The following is a 19,407-nucleotide window of genomic DNA, read 5'->3' as shown; positions in this document are numbered from 1 at the left end:
ACCACTGTTTCATTTCGTTTTACCTCCATTCACCGAGCCACATAATTTACTCTAAATAGCTATCAATAAACTAAAGCTGTATTAGGTTTTTTCTATGTGTGAAGCTATTGCATTATAGTATCTTAAAGAGAGTTTCTGGTGACTATAACATGGTTCACTATCATAAAATGTATTACTAGATGGTTATATAAAACATTACCCTATTTTTTGTATCTATTGTGCGCTATATCTGAATTTTTTCAAATTCTCATTAACAATGGATTCGTATTCTGTCATAATAAAATTAAATATAACACTTTAACTTAATGCCCGCACTAATTAGTAGGTAATAATAGGAAAAACAGTACTTAAAATAAGTATATTCTGAAGAACAAATCTAAAATCTATGCGACATTTTAATATCCTCCTCCATCAATTACAAATTATTTTTGGGATTGGCGCAATTTTAAAGGAAGAGTCATACTCTTTGACCCTTTGATATCTTATTTAGTCAGTATATATTCAGCGACCGCAAGATAATGAAAGCATTAATTTACTAAAAACAGATAAAATAAAATATTTTTGACAAAAAAATTTAACCGACAAAAAAAATAAGGAAGTCACTAAAAATTTAAAAACAACTAAACTTAGATTTTTATGACAAAAAAGCGTTTTAAAATAAAATATGTACATAATAATCGATGCAGTAACTAAATAAAAATAAATAAAAAACTTATTTAACTTATCTACTACACATATTTTATACTCTACTATATACTCACAATTTAGCTTAATACCTACCTAAATCTATTTATCTGTTTACGATTTTATTTCAACCACTACCAACTGATCACTTTGAAGTCAGTGAAGTGAGTACTCAATGATGGTTACAATGGATAGCACAAATAAAATTGCTGTCCGTATGAGGAAGAATACAAATAAAGAAACAATGATTGAAAATAAGGAACGCTTCAGGTTCTCGGTGATTTGACAAATTTTTCAACCAAACTAGAACACAAAAGTTACTGGCACTGTTGAGAATCCAATCCGCGACCTCCGCGTATTTTTTGTGTATTATTTATTATTATTTAATTAATACATTGTTACTAGTCGTTTCCGTCTAACCTACAATTTGTCTTTATGCTAACTTAAATCTAGGTATATAACTAGGAGGACCCATCGGCCCTAACTCAGTATCTGGTGAAATAATGTTTATACATGTCAGTGCTGAATTTTTTAACATATGCACCTCACTACACAAGATCAGATGGTTTGATTCTTTTGAGTCTGGGTCCTGTTCTGGTGGTATCTAAAAGTTGCAATACTTCAATATTTGTATAATAATTGAGTCTTTCCTCATGTCCTCTTGTAATTCTCTTGATTTCTTGACTGACAGTGGGTATCTGAAGGTCTCGATGTAGAAAATCAGTCCTATAGTATTTGGGTGCACCCACAATACCTCTCAGGACTTTGTTCTGAAAAATTTATATTTAGTTTATGTCACTCTTTGCAGAATATCCCCATAATTGAACTCCGTGTGTCCATATAGGTTTCAATATTTGCTTATATAATAGCAATTTATTACGTACTGATAATTGTGATTTTCTTCCAATTAGCCAGTACATTTTCCTATATTTCAATTCCAGTTCTTTTCTTTTCTTCTTTATATGTTCCTTCCAGCGAAGTTTTGCATCGAGATTCATTCCGAGATATTTAGCGTTGTTGCTATTATGGAATGATAGTGTTATTTAATGTTATTGGTGCTTGTACGGTCTGTTTATAGGTGTACTGCACATTTCCAAGCTTGTGTCCAATTATTTATATTGTCAATTGCCTGTTGTAATTTTCTTGAGGCTTCTTCACTATTGTCTCCCACAGCTATAATCGCAGTATCATCAGCAAATATAGCCATCGTGATATTTTCCATTTGTGGTATATCACAAGTATAAAGTAGATAAAGCATTGGTCCCAGTACACTTCCTTGTGGTACACCTGCTTTAGCTTCTTTTATTGTAGAGTAAGCTTGTTCTTGTTTGGCTCTAAACATTCTGGTTGTAATATATGATTTTAATAGTTCGGTGTGTTGTTTTGGTAGCATTTTCTGTAGTTTATGAACAAGGCCTTCATGCCAAACCTTATCGAAGGCTTGTGCTACATCTAAGAATATAGCTGAGCATACTTTTTGACTTTCGTAGGCTTTTTCAATAACATCTGTTATTCTGTGGACCTGATCAATTGATGAGTGGTTGTTAATAAACCCAAACTGATGTGTTGGTGTTAGGTTTTATCTCTCTATGATCGGTTTTATTCTTTTCAACAGGAGTTTTTCAAAAACCTTAGATATTACTGGCAGCAGTGATATAGGTCTATAGGATTTTATTTCGTTTGGTGACTTCCCAGGTTTTGGGATCATTATAATTTCCAGCATCTTCCAAATGTCTGGAACATGTTTTAATCTAAATGATGTATTGATCAAATTCTGGGGGGATCTTCCCCTATCAGATCCTGACTTGGGTCAAACGGGACCATCTCGGATGTACACTCTTTCGAATAAAAAAATAATTTTGTAAATTGGTCCATAATTGATGGAGAAATCAGCGAATATACATCCTTTTGAGCGAGCCTCCTTCTTTTGTCAAGTCGGTCAAAAATTTAATCATACTGATTCTTCAGTAAGCGAACCAATGCCAAAATATTTGCACATTTAGAATATTGTGTGATTAGTGAATTCTTAGGTTGATTCTTTAATGAAGAGCGAAATTGTATATTTATATTTACAAAGTTTATTTAATGAAACCTTTAGGAGAAAATAATTATGCCTTAGAGAAAACTTGTGCTTGAACTTATTTATGCTTATTAAGTTATTACATTTTATTTCTTTATAATACTTATTATTTATATCTTATAATGAACCTAACATGAATGATACTTGAAACGCTTAATATAATATATTTTTTTAATTTTCAGTGAGTGGGGATCCAAATAGTGTTATGGTTGTGTTACCAACAAAGGGACTGACATTTCTTTTGTCGAGTTATATTCTGTTACATAACTTACAGTCAATGCGAAATTAAATTAAGTTGGTTGTGATCGTGTTTGACCATTTATAGTTCTAAGTAACAAAATGGACTTATAAAAGACAAATAGATGTTCGTAAATTAATACATCAAACAGCGGATTAGCTAGGCGTGTCATTAAAGAATTATGGTATATATATGAATTTTTATTTTTTATAATTTATATGTAGTAAAGACAAAACATATTTTGGCGTTCAGGAATTACCTGGAGTAAGCTAGGAATAGGGAGAAGAAATAAGAATAAAGTATAAATTTGTTGAACTAATTTTTAAAAATCTAATTTAAAAATGAATTGGAGACTTTTAAGTTCCCATTTTTTAAGTTCTGCGTAATCGGATTTCTAAGGGCCGACCGTCATCCCCAAGTCATTTGTGATCTCTATGACAGAGGAATTTCCATTATTAATTACGGTGATGGGCAAAAATACTGCTATTTCCTCTAACTTTTGAGTCACAATGTTTAGTAGCTACCCCCTTGCAAGCGTTTTATATTTAGTCACTGATAATATCATCTGTATTTTGTGATCATCTAAACATATAATAAACTACTATCTTAACCAATCTTAACAAAGAAAGGATTATTTTTATCTTTCAGGCTTTTTTTCTCTAACCATTTCCGATTAAATTGTAGAGTAGTTCATAGCCCTAGCATACGAAGAACCATATTTTTTTCTTCATAGCCCGCATTTGCTTTGAAATCATTTGTCTGTCACTGTTAGCGATCATACGCAACTCTTGTTGGACAATGTTAGTTTTGATATATCAGATCGCTTTCTATAATCTTGATTTGTGTATTTTTCTGTGTCTTCTATTCAAAAATGTTGATTGAAATGCAACAATATTCAGGTCTTAGGCCATACTAACTAATAGAAGGTGATCCATCAGCTGTGGTCTTATTCGCTAATAGTTTTCATTTGTTGTTTGCTAACAATTTGACTGTGGAATTCGAACTATGTCATGAAAAGTTCTAGAAGCCTCGACATCTGACAGGAAATAATACCCTATCATCAACGTAGAGCAGATTGACCCAGAAGTTTTAGCAATATATGTTAATGACTAACAGAACCATGGTGAGATGCCTCAAGAAATTTAACAATTTTTAGGAGAACATGTTCGGCTTCCAAAACAACTGAAAATGAAGGTGAGTAGATACAGTCGAAAGCTAAACGAATATAAAGAAAACTTTCCTCTATAGCCTGGTGGAGTGCGAATATCTTATCTACACAATCCCGTTTCGGTTTAAATCCTACCAGCTCTTCTCGGTTTATTTCTTCGTGAGTTCTTTGGAATCCCATTTTTATGATTTTCATAAATAGTTTTCCGACAGTTGATAGGAGATTTATTTCTCGAAATGCTTTAAAATATTTTGGGGACATTATTAAATATATTTATTTACAATTTAAAAATTAAATAGTACAGTAATTCTATGTTTAAATTAATTTTTTAAAATTTATTTCAAGATCATTTGTTCTTAGTTCTTATACCCTCTTTTTATGCTATTTCTAAATTTATATGTATTTAATCATCCTGTATATTTTTCTGGAATTTATGGCATCCAACCTATTAACGGAAAGAAAGAAGCTATTTCAGTTTTCTATGTATATATACCCAGAGGTACACCAAAAATAAATAGACAATAACGTGAAAATAGAGGTTGGTAGTAAAAAAAAGATTGTAAAAAAGATTGGATTAGATTAGGCAGACCTTATAATGGTAAAAAAACCAGCGGCGAAGTTTTATGATATATATTCCTTTTTCGGTTCAATGAAATAAAATACGCCCCTTTCATGTATTTTATTAAAGAATGTAGCTTATTTAACTCCAGTGTTGACAATAGAGTTCCCATTTCTATGCTTCTAAATTCTAAAACACCTCTAGCTATTCCGCTATGAACTGTTCGAACCGTTTTTAATATCTGAATTTTCAAATTAGCTTGAATGATTTCTGACGAAGGTAGATGTTGACGACTAAACTTTGAGATTGTCTTTAATATTATATCAAACACATGTTTTCTTCATTTAGTTTTTTATGTAAACAGGCAACAGATTATTAAATGATTATTTAATGGAACAAAGAAATATACTTCTGAATTTATTGTAATCATTTCCTAATATATTCACTTAATTCCTGTTGAACTGTGATATAATTGTAAGGATTCTGATGAATATTTTTAAGTTAATATGGATATTATTAACCATCAATATTTATTTACAATTTCATATTATAGATAACCAGAATGACTATCAATCTCAAACTTTAGTACACACTGTTACTTGTTTTTATGGAAATATATATATAATAAACATATAAGCATATTGTATTTTGCAACTTGTGTCGTTATAACAATAGCAATAATATTTTATTTTAATATGATATACTGCACAAGTACTAAATATTAGTTAATATTAATACAAGATTTAAAATTAGTTTTTAGCATTTTTGATGCGATATGATTTTTGCTTAAGAGTTTATAGCATTACTATTTGTTGTATATTTCTATCGTGTAAATATAAAATATAATAATTTAGCCATTTGTTTAACAAATTGTATAAATAGTAATGCCGAATTTTTAGAAAAAATCCAAGTGGTTGTCATAGAATTATTAGAATGTACAGAAAACGCATAACTGCTCTATACTTAGGGTAAATGTATATCTGTGATATTTATTAGTAATATAAAGTTGTTATATTATTTTTTGAATTTTATTTCCCTGTGTCCTATCCCCTTGACGAAATCAAATTTTATTTTAATTCCAATGTCGATCAATTCAAAAGAAACTAGAAAGTATATTGTAGGAAATGTCACTGATTTCCAGGATGAAAATGGTATCTCCAGGAATTAGTAGAAATATCAGAAAAATACATAAAATATGAAAATATTGTAAAGGTTATATTGGAAGGTTTAGATGTAATAAGAATACTTTTTTGGTGAGGCACTGAAAACAGGTTAAACTATAGTAAGTTACCAGATGATTAATAATATAGAACATAGAAAGGTAAGTTCATAGAAATTATTAGTACGAGACTAACGCTTAACTGTAAAGTTATTGGCTTTAAACAAATATCAGGTTGCTTAATAAATTGGCGGAACATATTCTATTTACGCAATAAAAATATATCTAAAATAATTCATAGAAGAAGTGTAATGAGATGTAAAAGGCTTTGAAAACATTCGTTTCGTCAACAATTTGAGTAATCAGTGAAATAAAGTACGAACTGCTACCGTCTTGTTTGACAGATTTAGCTCGATTTAGCTGTTGCGATTTTCGTATTTTAATGTTTTTTTTTTGGAAAAATATCTTATTGTCTCTTTGGAAAACTACTAAAGTTATGGAATATAAATTGGAGTACCGACCTTGTTGGAAGCCATAATATAACAGACCCTCTATACTGCTGCTTTAAATTAAACCAATTATAAATTCTGATTAACAGTCCAGATAAAACCTCCCTCCATTCAATATTAAAAACAAAATGATAGATGATACTCGTATTTCTTCGGATATGTGTGTTAACAAAAAAATAACTGCCTCATAAGGGATATCAAAATATTAACAAATAAACGTCAACTGTCAATGAGTGGTGCTTGGCATCACCCTTTTATACACATTATTTTGTATATAGTTAAAAGTTATTTAGTTCGAATTTTAAATGCACCATCTGATGTTTCGTACTCAGTTTTTTTTGCTAACGTTAATACGAAAAGATACCTACAAGAAATTAAACTGGTTGCTCGTAAGTTAAGTTCCAAAACCATGGTTGGCAGGTGTGTGGCCATTTTAAAATTTGATGCATTTTGTTCGGAGAACAAACTGGGTTTATTAGATTTCCTTGTTTGGGATGGGAAAAGCAGAGATCGAGCAAATAACTGGCCCAAAAAGAGTCGGCCGCTGAGGGCACTTTAATGTGGTAAAAAAATCAATCCCGAAAAAACATTGGTACCTCCGTGTAAAGTTCTATTATTATAGCTGCACATATTGTTGAGATTGATATGGCTGAAAATCACTTACACTTGATATACATAGTTTCAAAGTTTCTAGGCCTCAGAAACAAATTCAGGGAAAGGGTTTTGTAGATATTGGAATGCTTATGGTTGACCCACAATTCATCACGACCATGATAGGTCGCCAAAAAGGGTGAAAAAATACTAATTTATTTTTGTTTTTGAGTTGAGGTTATTCTAGAAAAAATTAAGATTAGCATAATTCACTAATAATTAAAACAAATTTCTGGTATCGTTAGACATAACATAACAATAGATGTGTCACAATTTTTGGTTACATTATCAGCATAAACCTACTATTATGTCTTTTTAGTGTTTTAATGTTTAGTTCCTATAGAAGAATAGAAGGTATTTTCGATAAAAATAACAAAAGTATTTGTGGAGAAAGGCGTTTTCAATTATCTACGAAGAAAAAAGATAAACCTTTCAAGAAAATATTACATCAGCACTTCCAATTCTTTTCAGAAATTCTTATAGGGGTTGAATAACCTTTGCTCATCCCATTATGAAATTTTAAGTCTTATTTTCCTTTTCGATAAACGTTTTGTCGATAAACACATGTTATGTATATCAATTCAATTATGTACATCCATGATAATGAAATACTTAATTAGATACACTATATAAGTTAAGCCTTGTATCTCTTCTGTATTTGAGTCTATAGCCCTCCTGCTGGAAATCCAACGAAACCAAAGCTTTTATGCACTGTACTTTATGTACTGATGAACCAGTTTTGAGCTACGGCACTTATCTGTTTATCTGCGACCATTTGGAAAAGAATGAACCTAATTTGAATCTTCATATACTGGAATATGTTTGTTTCATAGTTTTACTTAAAACAAATAATTTTTGCCATAATTGCTACAAAAATTACGGAAATAATAAAAACATATTTATTTAAAACTGTAGATAACAATATAAAAAAATAGAACCTAAAATTTAAGGCCAAAGACCAAAAAACTCTTATTTTTCCTTTTATACCTTTGGCCCTCTGGTTACTAAAACGCACAGAAAGAAAATGTTTACGACTGTGCATATTTTTATCTCTCTCTATATTGTGATCACGGAATATGCTAAAACCTGTAAGGATAGGATATAAAGTAACAATAAATTCAACTGATATGATACTGATTACATTTTTTGAAGCTGCGGGGTCTCATCTTGCCCGTTAACTCATAGCCCATTTGGAACCACACTCATCGGTACACGTATTGGATTTATCGATTCTCGTTCAAAGCATTTGGAATAATATATCAGGTTAAACATGTAAACATGCAAACTGTAAAGTACCTTAAAAAATATTATCTCATCACAAAAATATTTTTATTACAAATTACTTTTACAGGAAAAAAGCTGTGTCTAAAGTAATCATATTTTAGTAACAGGTCAATTGGAAAGCCCCCGACCTGGCATATAGATGGCAATACTAGAATTAAATCCATATGTTTTCTAGTTAGCCCTAACCCTGTAGCGACCTTGAGGCATGTCGAAATTTACATAGTGGAATAACGGTCTACAAAATAACCAGAAATATAATCCCAGATGTTGAACACGGGCGGGGTGCTAGCAGCGCCAACTAGAACCCGATAACGAATAGCTGGCAACCCCGAGACGTTTATCTGGGATGATATCGAAGGGTATTTCGATCATTAATTTACCGACCATCGTTTGGTTTAGACGTGTCACCATCGACTGCCCAAGCTTCGTTACCAGATAACACCGTTACCATCCGTTTTATATATTTTGTATTTTCCACATTTTTATATTACTTCAATAAATAACGGTCACATAATGCAAACTCCACTGTTGCAAGATGATCAGGCGCAATAAACCCGAGTTTTTGCATCGATATGTGACAATGGATAAAATATGGCTCCACCATTTCATTCCGAAGTCCAATCGAAAGTCATCCGAGTGGTTTACACACGATAAACCCGCTCCAAAGCGTGGGAAAACGCAACAGTCGGCTGGCAAGTTTATGGCGTCTGTATTTTGGGATGCGCATGGAATAATTTTCATTGATTAACTTGAAAAAGGAAGGACCATCAACAGCGACTATTACATAGCGTTATTGGACCATTTGAAGGACGAAATCGCCAAAAAATGGCCGTATTTGAAGAAAAAGAGAGAGCTGCTTCGCGAAGAAAATGCACCGTGTCACAAGTCAGTGAAAACGATGGTAAAAATCCGTGAATTCGGGCTTCGAATTGCTTCCTCATCCAGCGTATTCTCTGCAAATCTGGCCCCCAGCGACATTTCATGTTCCCAAATATCAAAAGAATGCTCGTTAGGATGACATTTTCGTCGAATGAAGAGGTGATCGCCATAATTCAGGCTTATTTTGAAGCAAACGACAAGTCGTACTAAAAAATTGGTATCGAAAAGTTGGAGGGACGCTATAATCAGTGTACCACCCTTGAATGGAATTATGTTGATTAAAAAAAAACTAATTTTCCCAAAATATGTGTTTCACTATGGTAGGCCGGGGACTTTTCAAGTAACTTGTTAGAATACAGCTCTAGCTCACACGACTGTTGAAGATATTGGTGATTTAAAAAAAAGAGACGAGCCAGAAATATAGGAGGCTCCATAAATAATTAATTGGAGAAATAGTTAAGCCATTGGAAGGTGTTTTGTCAATAATCGGCAAACCTAAAACTTCGAGAGAAAAAATGTTTGAGATTGAAAGGTGTTGTTTTGTTTTAATTTTTGAATTTGGATTTAATTAAATTTGTTGAAATGAATAGGAATCAGCACTAACAAAAAAACTTAACTGATATACTGAAAGAAACAAACTAGACCACAATTGATTCTTACTACCAGCAACTGATGGCTGTGCTTCTACTGTGGAGGTGAGATAGACGGACCACTCTGAAAAACATGACAAAATCATTTTTGAACACGGGAGTGCTCATCACCAACCCATGAACTGCCTGAAATCAAATCAACTTTGTTTCAAAGCGTTCGAATATATATAATTATTCATTATTTTAGTTCTATTTTAAATAAACATTTTTAAGCACTGAACTAATATTAAGACTAACAAATAATTACAATAAAAATCCATACCGGTTTTATTTGAAAATTCAAATGTGTTAATTAAAAATGTTATTCCCAGAATATTGAATGTAATTTATCTTCTGTTTTTATGAAAGTTTATCCCTAAACCTTATTTTTATTCTATGTTATAGAAACAAAATACAAAAATCTGCATATTTTCATGGATGGTATTCGTATATGCTCTTTCTTAATCTTTGACTTTTCTTTTATATCGAGGAAAAAATATTTTCCTTTTAACATGGAACGGCAGTAGTCGCCCGCAGAGAAAAATGTAAATACCCGACTTTAACGAGAAAAAAAAAACAATCTTTTGATGGTGTATCAGTTTTCACTTGCCTTGCTCGATTGCGACTGTAGAACTAAAAGAAGTATTGGGTGGCGCATATTGTTTCAGAAATTGGTACGTATAACTGATATTGAAAACGGCTTTCGTTATGTTTATATCAAGTACTTGAAAATAGCGTAAAGTTTTTTGAACCTCAATATCATGTGTCTTTTGTCATTTATCCTGGGAGCTTTTGCTTTCAGCTTTTATATATTAAATTTTTTATCAAGGTGAATGTACAGGGACATTATATAACCTAAAAATAAGAAAGTATCGTAGGTGTAACACACATTCACACACACACACATAATCGCATAAAGAAATCTGTATATTTTATACTTTCCTCTTATACTACATATTCTTAACATGTTTATTTAATGAAAGAAGACTATTTCATACCAGCCTAAATGTAACTCTAAATGAGAACCCATATTAATAATATAAAAAAATCTTCTTTGTCAATATTACACTTACTAATAACATATTAACTGATCATATCCTACAATAGGTTATTATGTTAAGTATCGATGATTACTTAAAGAAGTTATTACTGGTATAAAGGGAGAGCCGTAATGCCGAATGGCTTTAAGAATTCGACATTCTCATTATCTCGGTCCTCACAGCTTTGATTTAAGAATTTAATGAAAGTAACGATATATTATATATTAAAAATAATGCGACCGTATTGTCGGGCCAGGAATTGTCTATAAGGATAGAAATAAGGCGTCTTTTTAATTTTGTGTGCGGGTTCTTCTTCAGACTAGCGGTAAAAAATTTGCTGGTTTCAATTGGTTTTGCAGTATGATTGGTAAAGGCCACTTGTTAATTTCTGGACCATATGATTCCGGAAATGTATACTGGAAATTGCGTAACCTAACATTACGGTACCAAAGCAGAATTGATGACATTGAGGTGACCGAAATATAATGGGGCATTTTTAAGCATCCACATTGTCTTCTATTGGAATATGTTCGGTTTTCTTCATAGTTGGTTTGTCGATACTATAACTCGATAGTCTCATATAGAAGCCTTTTAATCCAGACTAATTGTTCTAAATAGAAAAAACTCTTCTAACCCGGACAGAAATGTTATAGCACTCCACAATTTTGAAAAAACGAAGAAATGAAAAGAAAAATAAAAACCGAGAAGAACCGATCGAGAAGGTGACCACAATTTTTAAAGAATTTCATTTCAGAGATAATGTAGCTCTAATGGGATGTTCTGTCGTACCCAGCGTACTTAGATTGTTGCATGGCTTAGGGTTACCAAACATTAAAGTGGAAAAAGTCAGTGAGTGGATCGATGCCATACCACCGTCTTTTTAACACAGTTCTTTCGAGAGTGTATCGGCATGTTCTCAGAAACATGAGAAAATATTTTTGAAAATGAATCAATGGAAAATATTTCGATTAATATATAATATGCAAATTATTCCTAATTAATGTCTTTCTAAAATGAGAAAGATACAGGAAATATGCACTCGGACCTCCAGGTTACGCTGAACTATTGCTCAATCATTGAATTTCATAATCTACTGAGTCTTCGTCATATTCGAACCATATTTATAGTTCAAAATATTTTAATTAATATACAATACGCCAATTATTCCCAAGAAACCTTCGATCGAAGAGAAGATCATATGTGATATGTGGCTTGTTATGACCATTGAATGAAGGCGTTTTCGATTTTAAGACGCGAAATGCACGGTGCTAATCACTTCTTATAAAAGAAGATGTCCTAGGGTTTTCTGTGGGTTGACTTTTGAATTTTTAATAAACCTTTTAAATTGTCTTTTTAATGTTTGGTGAATTACAGTCCTTAATTTTGAAAGTCCACCAAAAATATCATTATTCTTTAAAATGTTTTTAAAAAATATGTATTTTTTAGGCTAATATTTCACTAACTTTTTCTTAATATTTTCTTTAAAATATCGATATATTTTTGTAAAATATTGACATTTTTAATTCTTAGATTGCATTACCTTTGCAGATCGGTACAAGCAGATAGAGATACATTTTTCGATACAAGACCCGTTGCTCTTTATATCTCAACAATGCCATTTTTAGTCAATTCGTGTGTTCTTCCTTCTGGATCTTCAAAGCATATAAGGGTCTATGAAACGTTATTAAGCGTCTTTTACTGCTAAGCTGTTTGAAAGTTATTTGCGCCCATGCTGGAACCGGGTAGGGGAATCCTGTTACGGATACCTGGTCGGGAAGACCCGCAGGAATAAGCGAGTTGGACTGGTTATGTGGAGACTGCCTCTGGCTACCCACTAAACCGCACCCTATCAGCTGATCCAATGACCCTAACTGATACTTCTTACTGTTGGTAAGGAGAGTGCCCGTAACCGATAACACCGTTAAGAGGCACAAGGGCCAGGCAAGGACGTGGCGTCGTTATCACACCACGCAGCTTGCGGTACGTGAAGTAATCGCTCCCCGTATAAGGTCGAGACAATCTCTAGTTGGAGCACGACGGGGAAGTGTCGGCTGTGATAGAATAAGGCCACGAAGAGCCGAATAAGTTATTGTCCGAGAGACGAAGAGTGGAGTAAAATCTCGAGTAAGCCTCGGATACAAAATCGTGAATCTGGTGGACGTCTGCCTCTCTATAAACCTGACCGTTCCCGACGAACCATGGGGCACTGATCACTCTCCTGAGAATTTTGTTTTGAGAGACTTGAAGACGTTCCACCGGGCTAGGTGAGACGTATTTTAGATAGACACTGGAGCCGTATAAAAAGACTGATCGAACCAGCATCTTGTACAGGAGAGCTTTTATAGAGAGAGGAAGCCTGCTGGCCCGGTTGATAAGCGGGAACAGCAAATTAACAATACCTTGACCTTTATGGAGAGACTTTTGAATTGGGAATTCCACCTAAATTTGCGATTGAAGACAAGACCGAGATAAGTGGCTTCTTCTGACCATGGAATTTTGGCGTTCTCGATTTTAAGACGCGAAATGCTCGGTGCGAAACGCTTCTTATGGAAGAAGATGGCCTGGGTTTTCTGTGGGTTGACCTGCAATCTCCAGAAATGTAACCATTGGACCGTCTCATCGAGTTGTTTTTGGAGTCTGCTTCGGATGTATGGTGCTATACTTGAAAAAGCAAAGTAGGCAGTGTCGTCTGCGTAAAAAGCTGCCTCAACTTGTAGTCTCCTGGGGATATCTGAAAGAAAACTATTAAATAGAGCGGGTGCCAGGGGGGAGACTTGTGGAACTCCTGCGTCGATAATTTTCCGGCTAGAGAGAATATATTTAATCTTCACCTGGAATGATCGCTCTGAGAGAAATTATTTGAAAAAAGCTGTTAGGTTATCAGGTAGGCCTAATCGGATGCATTTCGCCACTAAGCCTTCGTGCCAAACCTTTTTAGGTCCAAGAAGACCGCTCCAAACCGATGGGCCTGATGAACGCCCGAGTGTTTGGCGCGGAACCCGAATTGCTAATCTGGAATGATATTGTTTGATTTCGTAAAATCATTAAGAGCATAAAGAATTGCTCTTTCGGCAAGTTTAGATACGGAACTTAGAAGGCTGATAGGTCTGTAGTCAGAAGGTGATGACTTAGCTCCTTCTTTGGGGATAACTGCTATGAATGCATGTTTCCATGTGGATGGAAAGTGTTGCAGCCTCAGAATGGCGTTGATGATATTACTTAGTTCGGCGAGCTGCTTGTAGGGAAGATTTTTGAGTTGGGCTATCGAAATGCTATCGAAACCCGGGGCCTTCTTGTTCCGAATCTTGCTGATCATTTGCGTGAGTATTTTGAAAGTAAACAGTGTCAAACTTCACGAAACCTCCTATAACCTACATCAAGCTTCCTAACATGAAAGTTTATTCTTCGCCTTTCATATCGACCCGATTATTATAGATCCAAGAGCGGAAGATCATGAGATGCCTAATCTAGATATAATTCCTAATTGTTCTGTTAATAGTAAATCTTTCATTAAAATCTATATCGACAATTGAATTGAAATACATTTCATTTCCCTTAACGCGTCGAAAAATAAAATATGGTTATAAGTTAAATATTTGTATTAGCAGTTGATTAGCCCACATTAGAATCTTTATAAAAATATTAGAAATAAATACAAATATACCATTTTCTAAGAGATGTAAGTTAATTGATTATTATAACATATGTCTCTCACCAGATGCTTTTGAAATATACGAATCTTTGGCTTGTACTTAATGCTGATAAAGACTAAACAGTTAAGGACTTATCATATATGTGGTATTATTATGATCGTGAATTGTTATATACGTCTTTATGATCCTGCTGTTACTTTAAATTACCTAAATATTATTTAACGGTACCAGGATTCTATCTCTAAACTATTTATGTATTGGTTAAAGAATGTAAGGAAACAAATTTATCGAAAATTCTCATTCAGATATTGTATCAATAAATAGTGGACTTTTTAACAAAAGATTACAATTAAGTGTTGCTTGTTTGATTGGATGAGAAAAGAAATAGGATTGCTAAGCGAAAAAATGAATTTTACACGGCTATATATAGTATGGATAGTGTCCAATTACGTACCTTTAAAAATATATATAAAAAAGAAAAAGAAGTTTCGTAATCAAAAATGTAATTACTACATCCAGTAAATTAGAGCACCGTATTTTTAAGTATATTTTTAAAAATTTATTTAATTTATAGTTTTTAAGTTTATGTTATTTAAGGCAATAACGATGTACAAATACAAAGTAAGTTATCAGTTGTCAGATGTTTTTTGAAAATGCTTGATACATATATTAAATAGTATTTTACTTAATATTTTATGAAAATTCAAATTAAACAAACCCGCTTGGTATGCCCCCATGGCGTGGCGGTTTATAGGAATAATTGTTTTTGTTTATATACTTTAAAGTATCTTTTAACCAACGAGTGTTTATATGTATTGGACCTACTGTTTAACATGGGCTCCGAGACACAGTTCTCGGCATTATGCTTACCGACTGACGACTGACCAAATTAGAAATCATCCCAGAATACATCCAGTCTTACCCAGCCTTGTTACTGGCGTGACTGGGATCATTTTCCTTGTCGGATTTAGGAATAAAATTTATCTACAACTTTACGCAGCAGAGATGGTGTTTTCAGACTGTCTATTCTGAGAATCGAAAAACAAAACTAATGATTGTCGTAAAAGAACGAATGTAGACTTTGAGCGTTCCATGATTACCATCTGTATACACTGAATTCAATAATTCAATAATACTCAATAGAAACTTGTTATTTTGTGTAGATAAATGTTAGATCCAATGAATTTAACAACTGTGTTAAATTGTTAACAATTTTTTATATTGACACATCAAATTTACATCAATAAATCTATTGTTCAAACTGTATGAGAGAACCTGATAATTATTTTAGTTGTTCCTGTCATCATGATATTTGTAATTATTCATTAAACCAATTCATACATTCTATCGAGCACTTAATACGTACGACGGTGGTGCATACTCGACAACAATAAGGCATAAAAAGCGAATTCTTTATTGAAATCCACATGGCAAAGTAGCGAATTTTAAAAATCGCTTGAATATCGCTCTCATTACCCGTTCAGCTGACGGCATAAATATGTCTCGGCAACGTTTAACCTATTCGAATATTGAACGCGGAATGGATGTGTATTTTCACGGCTGGAATCATAAATTTAATTGCTTTTTAGGACGAACCGAAGTGTGTTGGGGTCGAGGGTGGGATCGCTGTCAGGGGGCGGTCCCTCGCCGTGTGTAACGATCGCAGTATCATTTTTATCTTCATCGAGGTGATTTTCGGGTATTTGACGACGGCAACAACACACCGTCAACTAATTAATCAATCTGAATGCCGTAATTAATATTGTTTACTTTGTGCTTCGGTAACGATACCATATACGCGGCTTTTGGCGGTGATCTTAATGAATGGGACGAATTACGCCTTGAAAATTCAAATAGAAGTTTTGAAACCGTGAGAGTATGGCAAAATTATGCGCTGTTCTTTTCATAAGAATGTATTTAAAACAGATAATAATATACCAATTAAGATTGTCTTATATATTATATATTACATTCACAGTCAATATGGAAAGACGCTGTAACTGTTTCTATATTGTGAAAATGGGATAGTAAATATTGTAAAGATTACCAAATATTGTATAATTCTACCAGTTGTCGAAAAAATATTTCCGAAAATCATATAAATGAGATTTCAAAGGGCATACGAAGAAACAATCCGACAAGAGCAGATAGCATTAGACCGAATGGAGGTATTTTAGATAAAATTTTCGCTTTTTGTTTGTCACCTTGACGGATGTCAATTCGCGACTACACAACATTACGGTGTTGATATAAAGTAGACGAGGACAAACATAAAGTATATATATATAAAATAATAAATTAATAAATAAAATAGAATTAACATCACAAATAGGGGGGCTAAAAGTATAAATAATGTATATACAATTTAAAAATGGGCACAACCAAAAAACTATAAACACAACTATAACGAAGTAGAGGCTCTATCCAGACAGAAGATACTAGCATCCATACAGAATTGGTAATGGTTATTTGGCCAGCGACACTTATCTTGGCATAGGCTAAATTCTATGGAGAAAATAGATTTGTTGTAGAAATCCCAGGAGTCCACCTATAATTTCCTGATAAGGCATTTCTAAAATTTTGCTCCAATCTGAGTGAGTCGTGGACAGTCTCTCAGTAAGTGGTAGAGTAAAATAAGGTCAAGGTGATAAAACTCACAGTGAGCAGGCGAGCTCGAAGTCGTCAATTGACCGAGCGAGAAACGACAGTGACCCAATCTCAGTCGATTCAAAACTACGGCATGTTGACGAAGGGATGGAACGTGAAGAGAGGAGAAAATTTTTTTCAGCTTTATCTTCTAAGAGTCTGTTGTAGTTGGCTTCCTGGGCCCGAACGACGCTGTACCTCGTTTTTGATGAAACACGAAAAGAATGAAATAAGGTCAGTATGGATACAAATATTCTTAAATTCTGCTTAAATTCACGCTATTTTCAAGGGCAATGTCGTTTACAGCATCCAATTCCCTCCCTTCTGCAGAAAAAGCAAACTACCAATCGCCCAGAAAACGACTCTGTACAAAATGCTTGTCCGTCCAGTCTGCCTTTATAGAGCACAGCTGTGGTACACTAACGTCTCGAGCGACAACTTATAGTACTCAAACACACAAAAGACAACAAAACGACACAAAAGTTCGCACGTTACTCAATGTACCAACATTTGTGAGGAACGCGTTTGGGAGGTTCTCTCTTGGTGCGTTACAACATGAAAATTAGTTGACCAAGTCCCTATCTATCCACCAATCTTGGTAGTCCAATAGTTTTACTAGTAGTTAAAAATTCGGAATGTTTAGTACCAAAATACACTAATCCTTTAAAATAACCTAAGTACCAATTCAAACACCATACAAAATTATTAAATGGCTTTTTATAATGTTTAGGAAATATTTTTTTTTAAAAATATGGAAAAATATCAGCTCAAAAATATATCGATAAGAAATAAAATATCGATATCTTGTCGGCATCCCTACCCTAATGTCTCGTCGCCAGCAAAATCCAACTATCCTGAACACGAAACATCAAACATATTTCATAAACATAAGAAACGTATGTGAATTATCACCTCTATAATAATGCTAAAATGTATTAAACCACCTATCCTCTCGAACAGGCATTGGATGTCTAATAATGTGAATTATATTTAGAGCAATTTGATATTTTGAGGCTCTTTCTTGAGTGAACGCGAATTGAATTATTTTTTGTATATTCCTGATTTTCTGTTTAACTTGAATTAAGATCGTTTATGAAATATGATCAATAACTTAAACGTATTATAGTAAGCATATAACTTCTATAGTTGATTAAAATCACTAGACTGAATAAGTAATCCGTTCGTCTCGTATTTCTACGTTGGACGGTGTATTAAAATAATGCCGGAGCTGTATTTTATATCTTGTAGCTTTGAATAATAAACCGATGCTAAAACAAGAAATAATAAAATTTTATTCTAACCCCCATTTGAAATTGATGAAGACATACAGCTAGATTTTCGTCTCGCTTATTAATATTCTTCTCGTTCCATGTCGTATTTCAGTTCAAGCGTGACATCGGCAGAGGCAAAACGAACAGAAAAAATCCCGTTCCGTGAAATTAATTCCGGCAAACTAATGACAAGCTACATTTCTTTTGCGATTTAAATATAAAATATGTACGAGTAAATTACTCAAAAAATATATACTCGAAATTATTCGGGGAAAAATTGCTTCGGGAATTTTTACAGCGTATTTGAATAATTTTCCTCTTTCCTTTGTTTCTTTATCTCGATTCTCAATTTATTGCTCGGATATTCCATAGTTCTAAAGCCATTTGCATATAGCTGTACCAGAAATGTTTCGTTATTTCCTTTTTTTTGAAAAAAAAAATGTAAACATGTGATTTTGTTCTGTAATATCGTTGTATATTTATTGATCGTATATTCCATTTCTGTTCTAATAAATTAATTCGATTATTTCAGAACACACATTAAAGATTCCTGATAAATTTGTAACAGTAAATAGTTAATATAAGACTTGACAGAGCAAATTGCACATATTCGAGTGACTTGCAGCGATTAGCTTTTCAGGCCCTATATGAAGTCAGCTTTACACCTTTAAGTATTGTAGGGATAAAACAGGTCTCCTTCTCAGAATTAATGGATTGGTTAGGTTCAGAAATACACGTAGTGTATAATACACTTTCCATAGTCCGTACGTAGTTATTTCAAGAGTGGCTCGATTTTGTTTTGGGTCGGCAGTGATTCACAAATAACGACTGATTGTAATTATTTATTTCACTTTTAATTCGGGTGGTGTACCCAATCTTATGTAAATTATTGAAAACCGTTTTATGGTCCATTTTTGATTCTTTTCGTAAGAGAGAATACAATGTCTGCATGGTGAC

At 33.2% G+C, this 19,407-nt stretch overlaps 2 protein-coding genes across 3 annotated transcripts in view; both read left to right on the top strand.

Moving 5' to 3' along the window:
- The window catches only part of LOC143194089 (uncharacterized), a 97,430-nt gene extending 91,684 nt beyond the window's left edge, over positions 1-5,746 (top strand). Inside the window, exon 6 of the mRNA XM_076400655.1 lies at positions 2,947-5,746. Coding sequence (XP_076256770.1) covers positions 2,947-3,053 — 107 coding nt within the window. The 3' untranslated portion in view covers positions 3,054-5,746. The remainder of the gene's footprint in view (positions 1-2,946) is intronic.
- Positions 5,747-16,055: 10,309 nt separating this feature from the next.
- Positions 16,056-18,452, top strand: LOC143192477 (uncharacterized). Of its 2 annotated transcripts, none has more exons than XM_076397857.1 (2): positions 16,056-17,413; positions 17,486-18,452. In XM_076397857.1, exons 1-2 carry the CDS (start codon positions 17,274-17,276, stop codon positions 17,622-17,624), a joined length of 279 nt encoding a protein of 92 aa, XP_076253972.1. In that variant the 5' UTR covers positions 16,056-17,273; the 3' UTR covers positions 17,625-18,452. The 2 variants fall into 2 exon arrangements, with proteins under 2 accessions (XP_076253972.1, XP_076253971.1); XM_076397856.1 differs by having other exon boundaries at positions 16,058-17,413; positions 17,469-18,452.
- Positions 18,453-19,407: the final 955 nt, after the last annotated feature.

The sequence above is a fragment of the Rhynchophorus ferrugineus genome, unplaced genomic scaffold (assembly GCF_030347505.1).
Source record: "Rhynchophorus ferrugineus isolate W39M unplaced genomic scaffold, kcgeb_rfMv2 rfM3, whole genome shotgun sequence".
NCBI classification, from domain to species: Eukaryota; Metazoa; Arthropoda; class Insecta; order Coleoptera; family Curculionidae; genus Rhynchophorus; species Rhynchophorus ferrugineus.
Note: the sequence above shows the minus strand (reverse complement) of the source record. Positions and strands in the feature narration are given on the sequence as shown.

Excerpts from the sequence above, each read along its gene's own strand:
- LOC143192477 (XM_076397856.1), top strand. The coding sequence starts at position 17,274 with ATGTTGACGAAGGGATGGAACGTGAAGAGAGGAGAAAATTTTTTTCAG. Across the intron at positions 17,414-17,468 it reads CACGAAAAGAATGAAATAAG|GGCAATGTCGTTTACAGCAT; the intron begins GTCAGTATGGAT and ends GCTATTTTCAAG.